Source organism: Tympanuchus pallidicinctus, unplaced genomic scaffold, assembly GCF_026119805.1.
Source record: "Tympanuchus pallidicinctus isolate F22 unplaced genomic scaffold, pur_lepc_1.0 scaffold3, whole genome shotgun sequence".
Classification (NCBI taxonomy): domain Eukaryota; kingdom Metazoa; phylum Chordata; class Aves; order Galliformes; family Phasianidae; genus Tympanuchus; species Tympanuchus pallidicinctus.
In genome coordinates, this window is record NW_026294747.1 from 23,080,963 (window position 1) to 23,104,119 (window position 23,157).

The 23,157-nt window shown below is 37.9% G+C and overlaps 1 protein-coding gene across 14 annotated transcripts in view; it reads left to right on the forward strand.

Moving 5' to 3' along the window:
- PHF21A (PHD finger protein 21A) overlaps positions 1-23,157 on the forward strand; it is a 124,567-nt gene that overhangs the window by 26,692 nt on the left and 74,718 nt on the right. For 7 of the 14 annotated variants that reach the window (XM_052696907.1, XM_052696915.1, XM_052696904.1 and 4 more), the window contains exons 2-5: positions 3,013-3,053; positions 7,719-7,851; positions 12,052-12,084; positions 13,966-14,052. In XM_052696907.1, the coding sequence (XP_052552867.1) occupies positions 7,798-7,851; positions 12,052-12,084; positions 13,966-14,052 (174 nt within the window). In that variant the 5' untranslated portion in view covers positions 3,013-3,053; positions 7,719-7,797. Of the gene's footprint in view, positions 1-3,012; positions 3,054-7,718; positions 7,852-12,051; positions 12,085-13,965; positions 14,053-21,460; positions 21,579-23,157 lie in introns of those variants that run through there. The other 7 variants (XM_052696916.1, XM_052696912.1, XM_052696917.1 and 4 more) reach the window with 3 other exon arrangements.

Consider the following 23,157-nt stretch of genomic DNA (forward strand, 5'->3'; position numbering starts at 1 on the left):
ACAGATACTTAGCAGTTAGGTATTCTTAAATCTGCCGGTGCTGTTTGCAAACACATTTAACCATCATGTGTAGTTCTTCTGAAATCCTCAGGGGCTACCAAGCCTTGAACGCAGGAGTTTTGTGCTTTAACTTCTCTCTGTATTCTCAGGTTTCAAACAGATTAAAGTTGATTTGCAGAATATGATTGTTTTGGTAATAGCAGTGTATTTTCTCTTACATGCGTCGTCTAGAAATGTTGAAAAGGTTAAAAGCCTTTATTTTAATCTTTTTATTACTTCAAGTGTGTGTATAGGTGCGTATCAGAATTTGTTTGGCTACAAGTGAAGCATTTTCTGGAAATCATACTGGAGTGTAAAAATAGAGAGCCATCGTGTAGGAAAAGGAGTTAGGAAATTAATGCATCTTTCTTGTATTAGACTACAAACTCAGGGTAATTCAGGTTGGAAGGGATCTTGGGGGTTACCTGGTTCTACCCTGTAGATCAGAGCAGGGCCAGGCTTGTAGGTATCTCAGATTGCTGAGGGTCATGTGCAATCAAGTCTTGAAAATCTGGTTGACTTACTTAAAAATGTGACTTGCTACTTTTTATTAAGATATTTGGACCAGTTGGGTGCAGGTTTTTAATTAAAGTAACAGCTAAAAACCCCTCTTCTTTATTAATACGTGTGATTGCGAGTGGTTTAATTTTAATTCTCTAGTGTGTTTTGTAGTGAGAGTTAAGAGATGGTGCAAGCTTGTGTATGTCGTCTTGCTGAGAATGAGAAACAATCTAATTTGCTCAGTAGAAGCAGATTCTATCTGGTACCTTTTCCATTAATGCTCTTCTGGGTTGGCTTCCAGTAGCTGCAGATAGACTTGTTGAGAACCGAGGCTATACAGATTTAGTTGGTCACAAACTGTTTTCTGGCAAGTTTTTGATTTGGGGTTTTGAATTGTCATGCTCCACTGATTCATTAGGGCTTTGTGAAGCACAGCTGAATTCTACTTTTGAAATAAGCCATTGGACTGACAGGTCCTTCATTTCAAAGCACTGACTGCTATTAAGAACGCGCAAGCTGCGCTGACACCTCTGGTATTGCTACGTAGGCTCTCTATTGCCAAGTGGAAGTCTGTTAGCTATGGAAGCTCTGTCCCCTGAGGGCTGGAATCTCTTTGTGCAATAGCCATCAGCTGTATTGAGTTAGAGCCTTCCTGAGCCGTGTGGCAAACTTAAGGATACATGAATGTATTTATTAAGAGGAAATTAAAGGTTATGCTCAGTGCTTACTACTGCTAAAGAAAGTTGCGCCTTCAGGGTAGATAATGATGCCCTGTAGAGATCATCTGTCTTGACCATGGTTTCATCTCTACTTGCTATCCCTTTTGACTAGACAAAAGTGGCATTATCACTACATCTGCTGCCTTAAAAATTACTAAATTAATTATCTGAGGATTGTTTGTATCAGACAGGCAAACGTGAGAAATTTGGGGGGGTTGTCTGATTAATTTGCCTTTTTTCTTGTTCTTCCTTTTAAGAAGAAAATAGTTTAACTAGCATGGATGATAGAGTTTTTCAATTTAGGACTTCTAGGAATTCAGCTACCATGCAGAGAAAGAGATATTTATGTTATTGATGACCTAGGATCAAAACCAAAGAAGGTAACATCCTACCTCACAACTGAGAAGCAATTGTCTCTGTGTGGGAGGTGATAGAAATTGAACCACTTAACAGGTTATTGTAAGGGCTAGCGCATAGGATGCTATAAAAATATGAAGAGCAATGGGAAGTGTGAGCCTGTTCAAGACGCTTGGAGTTAGCAGCAGGCATATGTGCTCTTCATTTCTCTGTCTCTCTGTTTAGGAAGACTCTCCTGTATCAGCATAAGTTTTTATACAGCTCCCATTAGTGCACTGCTTATGAGGAAACTCACTTTTGATTTGCTGCAGATGTTTACTGAGAAACCCATGCAAACTGAAAATTCAGAATGACATTATTCAACAGATACTTTATTCTTTAAGCTAAACTTCTCTGCTAAATGAAGCAGAGGTGCCAGGAAAAACTCAGTACTTGCACGAAGGCAGAATTAGAAGGTTTTGTATTTTCAGAGCATGGGCTGTGGCTGTTCCTTTTTGCGTGGTTGGGGCTTCAACCCAGCACTGTGGAGATGTGTGCGGATGGAAACCTTGCTGTAAAGGTCTTGCTGACTGTGGAGTCAGAGCTTAAAATAGACTGATATTCTAGTATTTTACTAGAAAACTGGAGTATTTTGGAAGGCTTTTTTTTTAGCATCAGGCAAAGAAATTGAGTAAATGAGGTATAGTTTATATCTTAACTGTCTTTTTAAGACTCTAACTCAAGTTTTTATGATTCATATGAAGATGATTTAAGTAGTACCCAACCTTTCTGTGCTGCTAAGTGTTCTCATCCACAGGCCGTGTATCGGGTAGTGCGTCTTCACAGCCTCTGCAGTTCATGACCCAGCACGTTAGCTTGAACTGCCGTTGATTTTGGTTTACACTCGTGCTCTGGGTGTTGAGCTCTGGTGGCTGTGCTGTCTCACCACCTGGTTTGCCCTATTTGTGCTGCTGGAACCTCGAGCAGGAGGTGGGCACGTGCCTAACGTGGGTGACCTTATCGCAGTGAGCTGTGACAGCTGGCAGGGCTTGTGGCTCGGATCTTCCAGTGATGGAGAAGAGTTGTTTCCCTCAGGGGAGGCAAACAGACCTTGCACAGGACTAGGAAAGCTTGTACCTGTAATCTCTAATTTCCCTGATGATAGCGATCAGTCATATTCTAATCCTTATTAGAACCAGAGGTCTCCTTGGCTTTCCCCACTACGGAAAAGAAATTGTCTTTTCGAGAGTTACTTTTATACTTATTTTCTGCATCAATAAAAACAAACAGAAAAACCCCGAAGACCCCAGATTTTCCAAATCTTTGAATTTGCTTTTTCAGTTTCAGACTGAGGTTTACATGTTGGTCATATCTTTTTTTTTTTTTTTTTTTTTTTTTTTTTTTTCCTCTTTTGTAGGAGGGGGTAGAAGGCTGAAGGGAATAACTTCCTCAACACTGGTAAGTACTTCTTTCCTGAGCTGGGATGGTTTACCAAAGAATAGCTGATATGAAGAGCTGGCATCCATTCCTGGAAAAGTTTGATGCTTACTGAAACTGAAATCCTATCTGTTCTTATATTCAGAAATTAAATCTTAAGAAGTAAATGTTACTGATGGAAGTCTCAGTCCTATAAATAAATTCACTGCAGGGCTGAGATTTGGACGTGAGAGTCTCTAAGTACAATAGACATTTAACTTTAGCTATCCAAAAATATTTTTTTTTCTGTGTAATATGAAAAATAAGATTATCTGAAGGGATTTTGAGTGGAGAAAGACTTTTGCTTAAAATCTTAAATTATTCAGCATCCCTCCATTTGCAGATCAGTAATTAATAGCTTTTGTGTGTGTTTTTTATATTTTTACTTGTGCGCATGTATATATAAGTCACATAAACTGTGTCTTCGTTGTACTTTCCAAAGTAGCCATAGTTTAAGTATCTTGATATTTTAAGGAATTGCAGTGGATTGTATTTTTTTTTTAATTGAGATAATAATAGAGAATTGCTGGTACACTTTACATGACTCTGATTCATTCAGTTTCTGAATGTTTTTGTATAAACATGCAACCTCCACGCTGCTCTAACTGAGGTGAATTGTGGCACTTTATCTGTATGAAATTGAGGCGATCACATCAGAAATACGGGATTATTTATGACAAATGCATGCCAGCAAGAAACTGACTGGAGGACTGCTGTCTCCAAAGTTGAAATTAATCCAAGGAGCGTCAAATTTATGTCTTGCTGTCAGTGTTCTTCCTGGTTGTGACTTGAAAGTATGTCTGGACGTGTAAGAGATGCAAGTGCTCCTCAGTCCTCTGTTTTTCCCTCTGGAAGTCCCTGTTTCTAGCACTAGCGAAGCATTTGCATGTTTTAGGAATGAATGGGATGAAGGCTGTTTGCAGACCAACCAGTCCATGCAATTTCAATCACCGACAAGAATTTTAATTAAAATAATAATTTTGCCATTAGAAGAGTAAAGTGGAAAATGGAATACGTTTTATGATTAATCCAGGGATAGTTTTATACTTTCTGAAAGGTGATTGTAGGTAGTTCATAATGCCACTGGTCATGAGCTATTACGTCTCCCCTGGAAGCTGAGTCTGAAGGAATAAAAGCTCAAGGATACTGAGGATTTTTGCACTTAGAAATGTGTGATCACTTGTCTAGGTAGTTCTGCATCTACTTTTGGAAGAAATACAGGTAGTAGTTGGCCAGGTGCCCTCTAGATGTTATTCTACATAAAACAGAAAAAAAGTAATTGAGGATTTGTCAGGTATAAAGAACGATCACTATTTTTTTTCTTTAATTAACACTGACGAAGTGTTTAGGTGCTTCAGGGGCATTTCAGCCAGGGGTAACTTGGTTGTTAGAGGAAGGCTACAAGAGTGTGTTCTAAGTGCTTTATACAACCACATACACTTCATTTTTATAAATTGGCAACTTGACCAGATTTTAAAAGTGATCATCTTATATCTTATTTAAAGTGTTCTCCACGCTCCCTCCCACCTGTAATGGTTTGGATGCTCAGGATGCTTTAGAACCTCCTAATAAATTCTTTATTACCCTTTGCTTTTTCCTCGTATTTAAAGTGATGGTGATGTGTGCCTCAGCTTGGATGCCATGCCAAATATGTGGTATCTTATCTGTGATTTAACACAGTTCCAGTAACTGCCAATCCTGGGCCTTTTTTACAAAAGAGGACAGTGGTGCTGCTGGTGACGTCTGCAGCAGCTGGCAGAGAAGGTGATGGCACAAGACCATTCCTTATGTGCAGCCTTTGCTGATGGAGCACTTAGTTTCTCCTCCTTCCATATGGAGCACCTGGTTTTTGAAGAGAGAAGGTTGTTCCCTATGCTTAATATGTCCTTCTGTGCAACCTTGCCTGCAGAAGGTAACTGGAAGTAAATGATACTGCAAAACGACTTGCTCTGAGGCTGTCGTGAGAGCACTGGAGGAGAGGAGTCATAGAATGGTTTGTGTCGGAAGGGATCTTTGAGATCACGTAGTTCCAACCCCCTGCTATGGGCAAGGACACCTCCCACTGGGCCAGGTTGCTCAGAGCCCCATCCAACCTGGCCTTGAACGCCTCCAGGGAGGGAACATCCACAGCTTCTCTGGGAAGTAGACAGAGAGCCAACAGTTTTTTTTAAAAAAAAACAACACCAAAAACTTGAATTAGGAAAAAAAAGTCATGTATCTATTTTTTTCTCTTGCCTTTTTTTAGATACTTCAATCATATTTATTGGAGTTCCACAGATATTTTTTTGTAGCATGACAAGTATTTCCAGTTTATATACACTTAAAAAATTTTGTGGCTAAGGAATCTTAAAATCTGTTAACTTCCAACGTGAAAATAAAAGAAAAATCTGAAATTGTAACAAAAAAAATTGGGATGGAGCTAGTCAGCAATGGATGTTTTACTGGCATTGCTTTGGTTTTTGATCATCCCTCAGTACTGCAGTGAATTACACCTTCTCCTGGCTTCAGCTGTGTAAACATGGATAGGCTGAACAGCCTCCTGCTTCTGCAAAGCACTGCTGCTTTTTGCTCAAACTTAAAAATTAGTTGTGAGAAATCTTTCCAGCTGATGAAGGTGTCTTTGAAATGAAGTTTCATTATTTTTTATGAATCAGTGGTATTTGCTCAGGCTTTGTGTGTTGTGGAGGAAGTACTGTGTAGTACTGGGCTATACAAGTGTGTGCTAAAATAATGTACAATTCTGATGTTCTCTGAGATGGCTTTTTTCTGTTTTGCATTTTGCTTTAAAGTTAGCATGTAGCTGTAGAATGATACTCTCTGTTTATTACGAGTGCTGTCTCGTGCATGGCAGACACACTGAGAGAGACTTTGTTCATGCCTGCCTGAATCTTTACCTCAAAATGGAATTTCCAGGGCTTATGAAATACTTTTTGCCTCAGCAGTGGGCTCCAGCTTTCATTAGTCTCTCTCCCACGTGGTTTTCTGAAGCATGGCTTCTTTTGAAACTGCAGTGGTGGGGACTTAATGCGTGCTGTAGTTCTTGCCTGTGACTGGAGGTACTAATCCAGGATTCTGTTTTCTCATTAAGGTCTGTGGTAATAGAACAGGGAACTATATGTAGTTTGCATGTATCCCTTGGTACAAATTACAATTTTATGGAGAGTGGTGCTGCAAAGGCAGCTGTTCCAGCTCTTCTGGGCCACATGTAGGAGAGACCCTTGCAGAAGGTCATTCCGAGTGTTGTCTAGAAAGTCTGATCAGGCCTTTGTTATTTAAATAAGTAAATTTCAGGTACCAGCAAATGGTGTGGAAAAAGAATGAGTTGGAATACCATGCTTTTATAAAACCCTTGATAGTCTTCTCCCTTAATAATGTGGTGCTGTTTGCGAAGAGAAACAAACCTGGCTTAAAAACCAGCCAAACAGGAAAAAACCTCCAACTTTATTTTCAGGAACTCGAACTCTCCCGACACTTCAGTGTTCTGTGTGCATGGGCAACATCAAAAGAAAATTCTTAACTTAAAGAATTGCTGTCCCTTCATTGTCTAAGTACCTAATCTAAGTTGTCAGTAGATTTTTGACAGTTTCAAGTCCCATTATGAAGATCTGAGCTGACAATACCTGTGTGTTAATTGTGAACAGTTCTCCAAAGATAAAAATGTAGAACTACTTTAACACTCCAACAGTTCTTTCATGTGTGATGTCTGGTTGGAAAGATTGCTATGTAATATTTTGTGATACGTTCTATGCTTATGTGTATAAATAAATCTCAACGCAGGCATTTTTAGTCCAGTTTTTAGGCAAGTTTCATTGCGTTTTGAGAGCATGTTGAATAAAGATGGGGATCTTGATCCTGCTTCAGAATCTGATACTTTAAACGTATTTCTGGACAAAAATCTCCTGTCCAGCTTTGAAGGCTTTTAGAAATACCGATTATAGCATTCTTCCCTCTCAGAGGTTGGGGGACTCATTCTTTTTTTTGAAGTACAAATAAAGATACTAAACTTTTATTTACTAGAATTCCATCTAGAAACAGCAGAGGATTTAATACTTAATGTTTTTCAATGTATTGTGTTTTATATCTTCTATTCCTTCAAAACAGAAGGTGACTAACTCGGACAAACTTTAGGCACTGCCTTATTAATGTGTTATGTTGTTGTGTCAGATAGCATGCAGACCCTCCCATCTACGCAGCTCTAAAGTATGGTGGAAGCATGTTAATGCTGTACGTAGTTTAACAATTTATTGTCATTTGGGTTGCAAAGTTATTGTCTTAAGAATATTTTTTTGTCTGTGCAGATCTTTTATTTACTTTTGAAACATTCTTAGTAGTTTTCTAATTTAATATGTAACTGCAATGAAATATTGGAAGGAAATAGTTTCCTGCAAAATGAGATAAAGGACGAGGATGTCAACTTTTGGAGTATGTGAGAAGCGGTGCATTTGGCTAAACTACACTAAGGAAGGCAGCTCTTAGTTAAATTTCTTGTGTTTGGAAGATTCCACGTGTTTAGGGTAGGAAGCTGTAGTTTAATACAGTTCACAGCATTCCTGTTCTGTTGTTTTGTTTTTTTTTTTCCCCCCCATTTTTCAAGCTAACTTCTGTCTTTTCCTACCTAAAGCAAAACTTTTTTTATTTTTTTTATAGCACTGGTGAGGAGAGGAAACCAGGAACTAAAGGCACTGGAATCAGCAGACATATCTAGAGAAAGTGGAGAAGGTAGAGAATGGAGCTGCAGACTCTACAGGAGGCTCTGAAAGTGGAAATTCAGGTTCACCAGGTATTTTGTATTCTTTCTTGCTTTATATTTTTAAGCAATAGCAACATCAGTATCTGTGATAACACTACAACTAATGGCATGAATAGGTAATGCCATTACAACTATAGGTTGTTATAGTGATATAGTAATATATCTGATATATACTAATATATTAATTACGTAACTATTATGTAATAATATAGTAAGATAGTTTCTGGTTTTTGACCCCACCACCCATTGTTTTTGGCAAATGTAGAAAAAATCCACATATCAGGCTGTGGGTGGGGATTTTTTTTTTATATACTTTAGCAGTGATTTAAAAAAAAACTTTCAGAAAACTGTGTTCAGTAACTTCTGTCTGGAAGGATTTTCTGATATTCTAAATCCAATTTCAATATTAAGTTGGGAATGGAAAATTATGGTGAAGGAACTTTTCAAGCAAATGTAAGAAGGCATGAGCATATTAAATAATTCAAAAATTACTGAAGCAGAACCTATAAACCCAGGGTGGCTGCCATCTAGTAACATTAGATTTAATGTTTTCTAAAGACAGTTCTGCAAGTATTTCTCAGGTATGTCTTTCAGACCCGTGAAACTCACAGTGTTACACAACGCATAAAATAAACTTATGGTTGTATGAATTTTGGAAAATATTTCCAAGTTATCTAGAACACTTGTTTGGACAAGTCATCAGATGACTTGTTCAGTAATTGTTGCAATGATGAGCATAGTGCAAGAAAACTTGAGTGGGTGGATGAGTTAGTTAAATGATGTTATGTCGGCTTTAATGAAGATAAAACTTTCAGCTGAGGAGAAGAGTGTTCAAAAACAACAATAGGTTAACTTCCAGAACTAAAGGCAAGTGTTTTGCTCTCCTCAAACTCCAAGGCCTTTGCCTTCAGAACTTCAAACAGCCTTTTATGGAGGTAATAGAATTCAGAAATTACACATGGCATTGATTCAGGCATTAAAATAGTAAAGGCCAATAACTAACTTTTTCCAAATGTTGTCTGCTGTATGGTGAGCAGACTGGTAATCACACTTGTGTTTGTATAACAGCATTTACCTCTCGTGTGTTATCTTTATTTCTCTTTATTCCTAAACTAACAAAAAAACCCCACAGAATTTTAATAAGCTTTCACATCTGTTTGTAGTAACGATGAAGAAAAGGAATGAAGGTCAGAAAAAATTGAAGACTACTTTTTTTTTCTTTTAATGACATAAAGGATATTTTGGTCTCACTTGCTTTTGCTTTGCCCAGCCATCATGAAAAGTGAGGTCTGCACTTAAATCAAATTTAATTAAGTTTTCTTTCAGTGGGTGAGACTGCAAGCCGTTATATCAGAAGATTGTTTACTTCTTAAAGACTGTGTAGATTCCAGTTACTAAGGTTAAACAAGTCTAAGCATTTACAGTGGGAAATAACGCTTACAGCAACATGTTGGGTGCCTCGTAAAGTCATCTTGAACTAGAGCTGCTCTGCTGCTCAAATGGCCATCAACAGAAACGTAAACTCTTTTGGCACGAACAAAAAAAAAATCTCAAAATGAAAAGTTTTAATGTATTGTATACATTTCAATTCTTCAATTTAAAAATACAATATATCCTTTCTTTTGGCAGTACTGCAGATGTTCTGTAGAGTTGTCTCGCTTGTCGTCTTTTACTTACTTAATTTTTGTTCCAAGGACGCTTTAAAAGCTTGCCAAGAGAAACGCAGTCACATTTTGTCCTCCTCTTGTACGTGGCGGACAGGTGTCTGTGATGGAGCTCAGCTCTTCACTGTGTGAACAAAGCCTCCCAGCTTTTTCTCCCTGATGCAGCATGTCACTTGTCATGACTGCTTACATAGCTGTAGAAAGTGATGCTCGGTGTGACTGCATTTTTGTTAGTAGAATTGCTCCTTATTTCCTGCCTATTCCAGTTCACCTTCAGAACTCTGAAGCTTTGATGCTCCCTATTTGACAGAGTGCATCTTAAAATACCGAATTAGGTGTTTAGTTCTTTAGGAGAAGGTACTTTTAGTTTCATTTTGATCTTTAAGGGAAGTCTGTCCAGGTCACTTGCTATGTCAGAGTACAACTTGAATATTAAAACGCCTTCATGACCGGCTGTGTTACTTGTCCTGAGAAGAGACCCATTAACTCTAAGTAGTTCATTCTGCTACTTTGTTGACTTAATTAAGATTATTTTGAAACAGTCTGCTCTTCATAGTTTTGATCACAAGAGGTGTTAGAGGAGCTGTATTTCGCTATTCTCACAGAAGGGATGGGCTTTGTGGATGGGTCTTCGAGCAGATGAGTAGAAAGAAACCAAGCTATCCTTTCCCTTTTCATTTCTTAGCAAAAAGATTTGTGTGTTTTTAAAATACCTTCATTTTAACATACATTTTTCTTGTGACTGGGATAATGCAGTACTACATGTTCCTCGAATATGTTAAAACAGTTTACAGCCACTAAGTGTAATGTCTTGATTGAGACTGTACAGTAACTTTGTATGTGTAAAAACTAACAGATTTGTTTGTCAAGCTCTAACGTGGAACGCACTGAGGAAAACTGAGTTAAGCATGTAAGCACAAGGCTAGTGTAGCACCTCAACTTCCCATAACATTGAATGATGAAAAAATGGTACTGAGTGTAGATAAATGCCAAAGTGGTGCACCTTGGAAGAGCCATCCGTCTTACATCACTGAATTAGCTATTAGCACTGAGCAGGCATTTCCTGCAATACAGAGTACTTGTATGTTGTATGCAGTTCTAATCCCATTGTTTGCAAGTGATGGAGAAGAACGAGAGAAGTACAGGGAACGGTGCTAAGAAGGAGCGAAGCATGGCATGGTTAGGGCATAGGGAGGCTCTCAATCTGAAATATGAAAGGTGTCAATAGATGTAGTATGAAAATGAGTAGACAAACAGCAAGAATGGCTTTCCATAATTTCAGTTACCTTCATGCATGCATTAACAGGAAGCATGTTCAAAGGAAGGAGGTCCTTTTACATAAGAATATTCTCATTTAACTTTGGAACATATTGTTACAGAATTTGGAGTGTTTTCTTTAATTCAAAAAGTAATGAGAGCAGATTAATGGAAAAAAAGTTTGTTACTAGCTGTTGAGCTTAAGATACCATCTTTCACTGAAGTCATCCAAGCTGTAAATTTCTGAGAGATGGGAGATAACACTATGATTGTGCAGTCCTCCAACTGACGGCCATGTTTGCTGTTGGCTAGGAAAAGATATTAGGGCAGAAAGACCAGTGGTCTAACCCAGATTTGTGTGTCACGCTTTTTGTGATTAGTATCACATCCAGGGTGTGAAATGGAATACACTTCAAAAAAATTCATTGGCCAAATCTGAGTCGTCTGAGTAATATTAATGCAGGTGGGAATAAACATTTTTCTTGTTTGCTTTCTCTTCCTCACTTCTTTTCCTGGTGCTGGTGCACTACATATTTTCACGTTCTAGGAACAATGTAATGTGATAAAACGTAGCTGTAACTAAGGAAGAGATTTGGGTTGGGAGCAGTGGTGAGGGTGGTTTGTTGCCTGTTCATTTGGGGCTCTAGATGTCTTCAGTGACAGCCTGATAACTTCCCTGCTTATCAACAGACAACATCCTCCTGCAGCTGCTTGAAGGAAGCGAAGGAGAAAGAATAGTGAATGGTAACCATCTATCCACTTTCCCTTGAATGCAGAGGGCATCTTTTCTGCAGTGATATCAATCTCTCTGACTGAGAGAGAAAAGTGGCAAAGATACTTCTGAACATGGATCTTCCATGTGGTACCAGCCAAGCCAACACACAGGGAGTCCTTTGGTGTTTGAAATGTTCTATGTCTGAGTCCACAAACAGCTTTTGTGTTTGCAGTGATTCTTTGTGATTTGTGTTTCTTGTGAATGCAAGCAAAGGCTGCTGCAGTTCTAGAGAAGTCCTGGCTGTAAGATCAGTTTCTTCAGCTGGCTTAAATTGTCCTACAAAGGTATCACTTATTCAAGAACAGTTTTGGAGGAGAAGTGGTGACTTAATGTGATAATTTTACTGTGTTAACAAGAATAGGTTTAGAAATCATTAATTTTAGATTCCTTATGGATTAAGTCTAGCAATTGCAAATTATGGAATGTGTATTTTGGTGTATTTCTTATAAAGATTCTCCAAAAATGTTGGTTTTGCACTGCTCAATGGGATCCTTCATAAGTCTTTATTTTATCATTGCATCTCTTTCTTTCTAGAAACTGGTTGCCCAAATGAAGCAAGATCCACAGGTAACTATCTATTTTGTATTGTTTTGTGTATCTCTAAGAAGAGAGAGAATAACTGCACCAAGTTTGAGAATTTCAGATATTTCATCATGTTCTTCCATGTTAGCACAATTTTTTAGAAGAAAACAATTAAGAACAAATCTTTAAAGAAATGACTGCATTGTTCTTTTAAGATACATGCCAACAAAGAAAAATCCACCAACTCTTTTTGGAGCCTTTTGCTTCTTTCTTAGTATTTTAAATCATGGGACCATTGCAGGCAATAATGCAACTCAAGTATTACGTCTCTGGTTCTTCTGGAAATGTCTCTTTGCCAAATCTGCAATTTCTAGATGTAGTGTTTTTCTTGTCTGAATTATTATACAAGCCAAAAGAGGATCCTCCTTCCAAGAAACTTTGTCTGAATGAAGAACATTGCTTAAGACTTCATTCAGTTCGCCTGTCTTAATTATCCGGCTTCGGCACTGTAATATTTGAAGCGTGGCCACTTGGTCTGTGGTGTTTCAGAGCTACCAAAGCCTGGGTAATTAGGATCTTTGTGTAGATGGCAAAAACTTCTTCTTTCCCAGTGGCTATGTAAAGAGACTCAGTTTATCCTGCAATTGAGCACTCATGTTTGCTGAATGGGGAGTTACTTCAGGCTTGCTAGTAAGAGCATCCATCCCCATAGAAAAATTGTATTGGAAAATCCACTTGCTAAAAGTTTGCTGCTCCTCCTTTCTAGACAAGTCTGCTGGTGATTACAGCATAGTTGGTTTTCTGCTCATGTGTGGTGAGAGAGATGTCAGGGCAGCAAACAGCCGTGCAAAGTTCATGGAATCATTAAGAGTAAATTTGGTCACTGTTTCAGAATTCTTAATAATATTCTGGGATAAAAATGTATAAAGTAGAATCTAGGGAAAAGGGAGAATGATTAGTCAGTATCTGGTTTCACTGAGGCTGTGTTTATATTAGATAAAGCTATCTACAAATAACTGAGTTGGGATTTTAATGCATTTCAGATTTGTAGATGGATATAAGAACAGAGAAGTTTTCTTGAGCGTGAAGTTTCTGTAACAATATTAGTCTTAGGTTTTAGTGTTGTGTTGTACAGCAAACCTGCGTAATCCAGCGTAAAGAGTATACAACATAAATTAGGGAAAAGAAAATGAAATTGCAGGGAGGTTTGCTTCCTTGTCACACTTCTTCAGAGCTTCACAGTCTTTAAACTGAGTGCATTATTGTTTGGGTTCTTTTAAATTATTTCTAGTAGAAAAGAAACAGTCCTGGTAAAAATTGTTTTCTTACTGCGTCTTTATAGTGGTGTTTATTGCTTTCAAATCTTAAAGTGCTATTGTAAGCAAAGTGCTGATATGAATGATGTGCTAAGGCAGATGTAATTCTCTTAAATATAGTCTAAGGCACACAAACATTTGGAAATGAATACTTAGGTATGTTGGCCTTCATTTGGCATGTGTGGCAGTTAAGATTTAATAGATACGGTTACTGGTGTTCAACGTAATCAAATGTATGTCTTTGCATAAATAGCACAGATGAGCACATGCTTTAGGTGAAGTACCATTGCATGCAATATGATACTGTCGTATTATATATTGACAAACATTTCTTGTTTAATTTGTAAACTTGATGGAATGTGAAAATGTGCTTTACGTTGTGGTGAGCACTAATGGATGTTTTAATGAAATCTGAGTTCCGGACTCTCGTTGAGTGCTACAAAAGTCTTCTGATGGTTTTTTTGCACTCAGTAACTTAAGCAAGGCTTTGTTGAGCCTCTTGATTTTAATTGGCTGTACATCCAGAGGTGCTGCATTTGTAGTATAATATGAAAAAAAAAAGCCTTCCTGCTACTACTCTATGTTAACAAATGGAATATCTTTCTCACAGATATTTTTTCTTTCTAATCAGAATGCTGATTTGAAGAAACAGCTTCATGAACTTCAAGCCAAAATCACAGCTCTGAGTGAGAAACAGGTAGGGAGATGTACTTTTAACACCTTTTTCTAAAGATGCATCTTCTCCCAGCTTCTGAGATAACTGCTAAAGTTATTGAAGTACAAAAAGTGTGGGCAAACGTGCTTTGGATTGTGTTTGATTCCTCTCAGTGAAAGACAAGATGAATATTACAAGTCCATCGAGAAAGCAATTAGTTTAATCGATGGAAGCTATGAATTTTTTAGCATTGAAACTAATGTTTTTTTATTAAGGGAGATGGAAAAATGAAATAATTTTGTCATTTATTATACAGTTATTTTAAAACTTTAACAAAACCAAAACATCCTGCTTCAGGCAAATCTTCAGATTCTGTTTTCATTGGACTAGTCTATGCACTTATAAATGAGTATTCTGGAGTATTTCCTTGTGTCGAGACCAAGTAAATGTGTGTCAGTTATAGATACCTAATAGACAAATTGGAGCTGTGTTGCTTGCTTTTATCATGATAAATTGCACCACAGTTGTCTTATATTTGACATTTATTAGTTCTCTACAGGTTTTATGTATTAGTAATAATTACAACTGTATGCTTTATAACAACACTTTAGAACTGGAAGATGCATCTTGTGGGTAACTAGAAGAAAAGTGAATAACACTGAGACATCTGGAAATTTGTTCTCATTTGTGTTATAACAACAGAAAAGCATTCAGATACAGAAATCCCCCCACAATTAAACTGACTTAGCAGTCCCTGACTCTTATTGCTATTGTGTGAGTAACTGAACTGAATTAGGTTGGCTGCTGGGGTCAACAGCTTACACCTTTTGAAGATGGGAGGCATTTTAAAATGTGTGCATAGGAAAAAAACAACCCAAACATTTAGTTATGTGTCAGTGTCCCACCTAGATACCTATGTACATCTGTTGTTATCTGTTCTGCTTGAAGAATCGCTGTTTTTTATTCTGCAATAACTGCCTTTCCTAAGGAAAGAAGTAGATAGTGATAAACATTTCTCTAGAAACTTTGTTTACTAAAAAATTATAGCATGTTTTGGTACTGGAACAATAAGTCTAGTAAAGAACATGTAAGGATAATAAAGAAAATGATTTTTTAATGAGAATTCTAATTCAACAAAAACTGAGGTTTTTGCTGTTGTGATGGCATGCCTCTCTTGAAGATGATTTATTCTCTAAAACCAGCATGAGCCTCTGCATACAGCTGTGTCTCACAGCAAGCAGCTTCAGAATTCTCTAGGAAGCTCTGGGGGCCCATGGTAATTTCAAAATTAGCTTGCCTTGATGCCACGAAGCAACTTAAATTGACTACCAGTTCACATGATCAGCAGTGAGATAGTGGAAGATAAGATGCATGTCCTATTGGAACTTTGAAACTTACATTATAAAATACACATTAGTATATTCAATGCTTTAAATTATTTACCTTCAAGACCACAGCTATATATAGCTTCATACAAAGCTGAAAGTTACAGCTCAGAGTGCTGAAGCACATTTGTTCATGGAGAATAACATGGGCCATGTTTCCAAAAGATTCTGAAAAACAGGTTTCTGATTTTACTTCCATCACTCAGAGACTGCAGGAAATATGAAGTCACACTTTGGTCTCAGTCTTTGCATTTTTGTGGCTTTGGCTATCCATAGAACAGTGACCTTCTCTGACTGTTGAGGTTTAGGTACTTTTTGTTATATCTACCACTAGTCTGCAGATCTGCCAGTGTCCCAAATAACTGAGTTATTAAAGTAGCATGGATGCTGAAAAGCAGTCATAGTGGTAAATAAGTTCTAGGAAGAGGTTGGGGGAAAAAAACACTCAGAACACTAAAAACAAACAAAATCAACCAACTAAACACAACTACTTCCTAATGGAGAGAAATGCTCACTTCCCATTAATTGTAGGAATCTGTTGTATGGATAGCTGTGGCTTGGCAATGCGAGTTAAAGTAGCACTGTAGAGACTGCAACAAAGCCTTTATTGCTGTTCTCACTTTCAGTTCTTGTTTTGGGAGAAACAATTATTATCAGTTGTTACATGGGGAGAATGTGATTCAATAATTTAATTTTCACAGGATGGGGAAATGTTTTGTGTAATAAATAATTTCTTTATATTGTCCCGTGCATTTCTTGAGGAAGATGGTAAAGTACAATGTGTGTTATCCGTAATGTTGTTCAGAGCCAAGTACTCTTGACATATAATATCCAATGAATAAACTCTGAACACTTGCGCTATGGACAGTTACAGGAGGCATAATTGTCACTGTTTGATCAGTTTCTAATGAAATGTGAAATATTAAAGCTCCAGCCAGTGTGATGTCCCTCCTCTGAGGCTATGGAGTGGAGCTGAGGCTGTGAGGTTATACACGTGGAATGCTGAAATATTTCTGGCTTGTGAAATGTTATGCCAACTTAACCCTTTCGCTTTGCACTTTCATGTAATGAAATTGTATGAATGAAAGACTTGCAGTGCAAGAAGCAAGTCAGTGGTAGTGGAGCTAAAAGCTTTCAGTCGCTTTAGGTTCCCCCTCAATTTCTGAAGCAGTGTGAGAGTAGTGCTGACATTAGTGCAGTCACTGTGGTGATTCATAGTGCCTTACGTTTCTGACTGAGAATTAATGATGAGAGTTCTGTTTAGAAGTTTGTGACATCAAAAAGTTCTGACAAAGTGGGGAAAGAAACCAAGTCCGCTATGTTGTGTGTAGGCTTAAGCCTAAATAAATCTATTACTCGATACAGGTTGAAACTGTTCCAGCACAAGGTATGGCAAGTACACGTATGGTTATTGAAAGTTTGGAGATGGTGGAAAGAAGTGCTTTGATTTATTTCATCTAGAAGGTGATGGAGCAATGTCTACTGATAGTGTTATCTTATGGAAGAAAAACTTCAAAAAGAAAAAAAGCTTTCTTGAATGTGATTTGCGTTTAGAGGGCAGTAAAAATGAATGATACAGACAATTATTTTCTCCTCCTAGTCTCTTCATGTTATTAACATGGCATTCTAAGCTGGGTTTTCCTAATCTTGGGGCAGAAAGGTGAATTCAGTTTAATAGTCTTGCCCTTCAGCTATTAACATCAGTGTTACAGTTGAGACTGCATTGCTTTTAAAACTGATTTCCTTCTTGCTGCTCTAACCTACCCTTACCCATCTCTTTTAATAAAGCAAAGTCAGGAGTAACTTCTTGCAAAAGTTGTAATTCCCAAATCTAAACTTGGGTTTTAAATTTGAATTAGTTCTACTGCTGTGTAGTTCTGTTCTTATTATGCTTTTTAAAACAATGTTATTTTCACATGTAAGAAAGTAGTAGAATCTTCAGTGCTCTTGCCTTTGTATTCTTGATTAGTGCCTTTCCTTGGCATTGTTTTGTAGGTGTTTACCTTGTAGGAAATTGCCTGTGCATCACTCAGCTTTTGTTTGTGTTGAACATATCCTTTACAGTAAAAACATAAATAATGTGTTCTTGAATTTTTCCAGGAGGAAATTTAGTAACATGTACTTCTTTTCCTTCCTTTTGGGAATTTGACATGGAATTACTGTCGACAGCATCAGTGAAAAATTGTTGTGAATCAGGACTGATGTAAGGTTACATCCCAATTCACCTGTTAAGTAGCACTTTTTTTCCTGCTGCTTTTCTTATTTTGTTAATTAAGAAATAAGATGCTTTTTCACATGTGGCATCACTTGGTGCATATCATTACAGTGCTTTTTTTTCCAGTGACATGAAAAAGGTCAGATTTATTTGAATGAGGAAATGTAAAGGGAGAAGAGGGCAGGAAACAAATGCTTGTTAACAGCATCGTGTCAAATATGGAGCAATTTGTACATCTGCTTATCATACTTTCTAAGAAAAGTTGTAGCAATGTTGTCTGAAGTGTGAAGGAAAGCTTACAGGAGTAGAATCTTTTGACCTTATGCCTGTCACCATCACCTTTTTTACTATATGCTAAAGGAGTTGCGCTCTCTTTTTGAAAATGAATTGGAAGTGTCTTGTTATAGTTAGTTGCAGTGCAGTTAATTTAATCTTCAAGAAAACAATCTTGTAAAAACCAGACTTGTATTCTAATGCATTTCCTCTGACGTGGAAAGAATACAGTATCATAGAATCACAGACACCTTTGTAAGTATATGCAGTTCTTTGAAATTGAAGTGATGTGGAGAAGTACTTTAAAATAGTTTTCAGCGTAGGGATACTTGTTTGTATTTTTTGGAGCAGGGTGCTGGGTGAAGTTTAACGTACTTTACTGAGTTGAAACTGTAGAATCTCACCAGGTAAAATGCACACTGGAAAACAAGATTCTCTCTCATTATAGATGTTATGCATGAATCCACTGACTTCTGCTTGTGTTTAAAGCTTAGAGCAAATTGAAGTAGTTTAGATTATTTTAAATCCCGTGTGTTCTGGGTAAGACTCCTTTTAACCTTGCTGCTAAATAGCAAGTGAAAGGAAAGGAGGTTTTGGAGGGATTTTAGGAATGGTACTGTAATCTAGCCCTTGGTTTTATATGGTTGTATAAATGTAAACATGAGGTTTAAACTGGATGGGGGAAGTTATTCTTTAAAAACAGTCAGGAACGGGATTAATGTTGCTCTATTTATTCCACATTCCATAATATTCCCTAAAATACCAACTAAATAGATTAGTAATGTGCACAAATGCTTCCTGTGAGCTCGCTCTCCTTGCGTGCTTGTTATCCATAGAAAAGGTGAATTTTCATGGAGCCTTTCTGAACACGTTATCAGCAAATCTTACCCAAAACGTGTTCAGTCGTATTCTGTAAGTGTGAAATGCTGTGCTTTGGTGAATGGAAAGTAAGTGTAAGACGGCGAGGAAGCAGGAGGGAAGCAGTACAGTTAGCAGGGAGGGAAGAACTCTTAAAAATGTATTTGCATTGTTCGTAAGAAGGTGGGTGAGATATGCCTTTATGTAGTAGGTATGCCCAGTGAAGGCTTTGAGGACATTAGTATGTAAACTATGGAAATAAATAAACAATGAAGTTGCTCACTTCGGTTTTGCCTGAAGTTCCTAATCTCCCCAAGCTCCTTCAAGGGCGCATTAAAATGCCAATTATTCAGTCAGTAATGGAGGCACTGTGCCAATACGCTATCTGAATGTGTAGTAACTAATAACTTGAGGCAGGTGATGCTTAATTTTGGTTCCAGTTGTTTATCTGACCTATACATATTACTGAGCACCTAACTTTTTTTTTTTTTTTTAACTAAATGGCATGAATGATAGATATCCTAATTTCCATGTAACCATAGCATCCATTTATGTCAACTGTTTGTAAAGCAATCTTAGAGTATATGAAAACAATTTTGTGTGTTCCCAGAGTTGAGTATTTGTAGATTTCCTTCTTGGATAGTTTGGAGTAGTCACTCGGTTTTTCTTGTCAAAGGATGCTCTTCCTTATGTCCAGTTGACAGCCTCTGTGAGTCATAGGAACCTTCTGAACCCTCTAATCAGGGTGAGCAGCACCTGTTTAGAAGTGAATGTCTGAGAGATCTGTATGAGCTCGCTATTTTAATCTTTGACATTTAATTTGTATCCAAATATTGTGGAAATGTGAATATAATGATTTCTCATCAAGTTACCATCTTCATATTCTCAAGAGGTACTGTCTGAAACAAACTGTGGATGTTGTACGTATGACTTCAGATAGGCAAAGTGCATGCATCTCTCCCTGATGCATCTTTTGCCCCAAACTCTTTTGCAAAATTGATGTTGTAGTTGTTTTCATACAATGACTGAAATATTGCTAAGCTTTGTTGGGCCTCTTGTAATGCTAGCTCTTTATTAAACCCACACTAGCATCCGAATGTAGATTTCCCATTCTCCTGAAATAATTCCATCTAGATTTCTTGCTTGATAATTTCTGAAACTCATTTTTGCATATCTAATATATATAATCACTGCAGTAACTTAATTTAGGATACTCAAATGACCGCTTCAGTATATCATCAAACAAAGGGGGGGAAAAATAAAATAAAATAAATAAAAAAAGTACCCAAAACCTACACTCCCTCCCTCTGCCACCCATCCTTCAGCAATAATTTTCTGGCTCAACTTCTAGTTCTTGAATTCATACATCATTTAAGTCAGATTTGGATGCAGCTGCAGAACTTCTTGAATTGAGGCTAGTTGGATGCATCTTTTTCATCTTTGCTTGCCTTGGCTTGTATCTCCAAGATAGCCTTCTCTGTTTGGAAAGCAACATTGTGGGTAGAAAATAAGCAGTTAAACTACAGTATTTTGTTGAAAATCCCCTACTGATGGTGTGAGCTGGTTTTCAGTTGCTCCTGTATATTTTGCCTTGCTGAGCAACCTCAGACATGGGTAGTTATTTTAATGCCCATTTATACTTGAAAGAAGGATGGGAGACAGATTGTGATGACTGGGATTTAGGATGTTTTATATAACACCTTTTAAGGTGTCTTCCTTGGGAGCTCAGGAAAAAGGATTAAATCTAAAGGTTTTTTTTGTAAGCTGGATCAGTTAAAGTAACCCATTCTATTAAGCTAAATGCACAACTTAGAAAAGGAAATTGGAAGATAATATTGTTGTAGTAGACTTTCCAACTAAAGCAAAATCTCTCTGTGCTAGGGTGCAACTCTTTTGTGGAAACCCTTGGCTCAAAATAATTATTTTTTTTTTAATGGGAATGTTTGATAGCAGTTAAAGACGTGTCTTGGATCTGGTGTGCAAGCCTGTCCAGAGAGATGGCCAACCCTACAGGGGCAACAAGTGGTGCAAATGCAGGTAGTAGAGTGCATCTGGACTAACAGCAGTCACATTTTGTATTACACTGTAAGTGTCTTTCCTGAACATGACCGATGTTTAGAGTGGGGGAAAGATGCAAGACAGGGAAAGTGTTACTATGTTGGTCAGCCACCAAACTGGAAACTTAACTGCATTCTCTTAATTCTCATACTAATGCCTTCAGTCACTGAAGAGTACAATAAATCACTTGAGTGTGTTGATCTGTGAAAATAATTGGATTTACTTTTGAATAGACAGCATAACTTGCCAGACCAGCAGTTAGGACCTGTGGATTTGACTTACTATGTCCTGTTCTACATGCCTTAGCAGAGCAACCCCATGGCTGAAGAAATGGTATTTTGACATAGTCTAAGTTTACTAGTATGAGAAGGGGAATCAAATCTGGGGAGCTGCTTCTCAGACACCAGTTATATTTTCAGCTTTTATTGCAGCTGTTTGGTCCCCATCTGGATTGAATTTTGGAATGGATAAGAGAGACTGTGTGTCAAACATTTAGAATTGATGCAAAAAATTGTTTGCTGTTTGTTCTCCGCTGCCCAAGTGTATGCTAACAGCTGAGTTGTGGCCTGAAGCACTGATTGAGCACCTGGGGAAAGGACCCGGTCAGCCCTGGGAGCACAGGTGAAGGCAATTCAGCTGTGTGACCAAAAGGGGAGGAGCCTGGCTGCACCCCTCTTAGACCTCGTTTAAGGGCTGAGTACCTCTGAGGAAGGATCTTTCCTTGGAGATCCCTTGCTTAGTGAAGCTTTCCTCTGTGAACCTGGAATCTTCTCATATGGGTGAGCAATTTTCTCTTCCCTTATAGCACTTTTCTATCATGCTGATTCTCTTATCGTTGCACTTTTGTTGTAATGCCTTTCCCATTGTATTGATCTGTCCAATTGCTACAAGTTAGTTGATTTGAAAAGAAGCCACTTCCTGAAACTTGCTTTTTATTGTTGCACAGTAAGCTACAGAAAATACTGCAGTTACAGGCTAAAATATTTTTATTAGCAAAAATCAGCTTATTTAATGGTGTTATGCCAAGGACAAAACAAAACTGACAAGTGTAGTTAGCCTTAGGTGGTATTTTCCAGCATACCAGTTATGTATAACAGCCTCATAGCACATTGTGGAAACATCCAGTTAAAGTCTTGTGCTTATTTTTGAAATGATCTGAAATGAATGTGATGTCTTGCATAACTTTCATAGTGTTGGTTTGGAGTCGGTTCACAGGCACACTGGGTGTTTGTTGTGGTGGATGCTGGACCAGTGCTTATTTTCTGTCGGTAGAAATAATGAGGACATTATTTTCTTAAAAGATGAGTCCAGTCAATGTGAAACTTACTGTTTGTTTCCTCCTCCTGCCTACGTCAGTGAAAGCTGGTGTTGGAGTGCGAGGTGCGTCATCCTTCTCAAATGTCCCCTAATTGTAATATAACAGGTAAATTTCAGATGGCAGCAGGTGTAGAACCCTTGTTTTGGTGGAACTAATTTTGAATTTTAGTTGTCGGGAGGTGCTGACAGAGGCTGAATGTGAGCCCAGGGGTATTGTTGCCAGGGGATGAATGGTGAGACAGGGAGAACTTTCCAGGAGCGGTTCAGACAAGGGAACCTAATTCTTCCTGCTCTGCATTGCCTTTGTGAGGGCCCTGCCCTCACCCCACTGACTGTAGAAAATATGTAGGAAGATTAAGCTTCAGTTAATGCCTGTGAGTTCTTTACCTGTTTTGCTTTTATCGCTTATCTGATCAATTCCATGGAAGAGAGCTCTCATTCTATATGCTTTTAATAGCAAGAAATTCAAAATACCTTAGGATAGGTATTTGAAAGCCATCAGGGAGAAAGCACTTGAGTTGTGATGAGCATCTCTTCTTTGTCCTGTAAATTCTGTTCTAAGTTTGGTGACGTGAATTAGGAACAGTGAAGTGCTTACGATCTTTCTTCTTAAGTTTGCATTGGTAAAATGTTGACAGTGTGTCCATGTTAGTGGGCACTGGTATGAAAAACAGTTGGGGCTGGGCTACAAAAAGAAACAAACTAGCTTTTAATTTGCCCTGTAAGTAAAAACCCTAATAATGGCACTTGCTAAGAGGGAAGGAGAAGTGTGTCACACTTGTTGTAGAGGGCAGAACACACATCATTTTTTTTTCTTTGAAAAAAGAGTGATGTGAATTTTTCAGAACTAAGTTCTAGAGCTGCCTAATGTCCTGTAGACAGAGTGGCTATCCTTTTATTTTAGATTTTTGGAAATGTGAGTACTTGGCAGTCTTTGGGCCTGCAGAATCTTGTTCCAGATCCAATACCGTCTGTAGATCATTTCATTTTGGTGTGGCAGCTTTTCAGAGCGGTGCTGTGTGCTTGGGAGCTGCAGCCAGC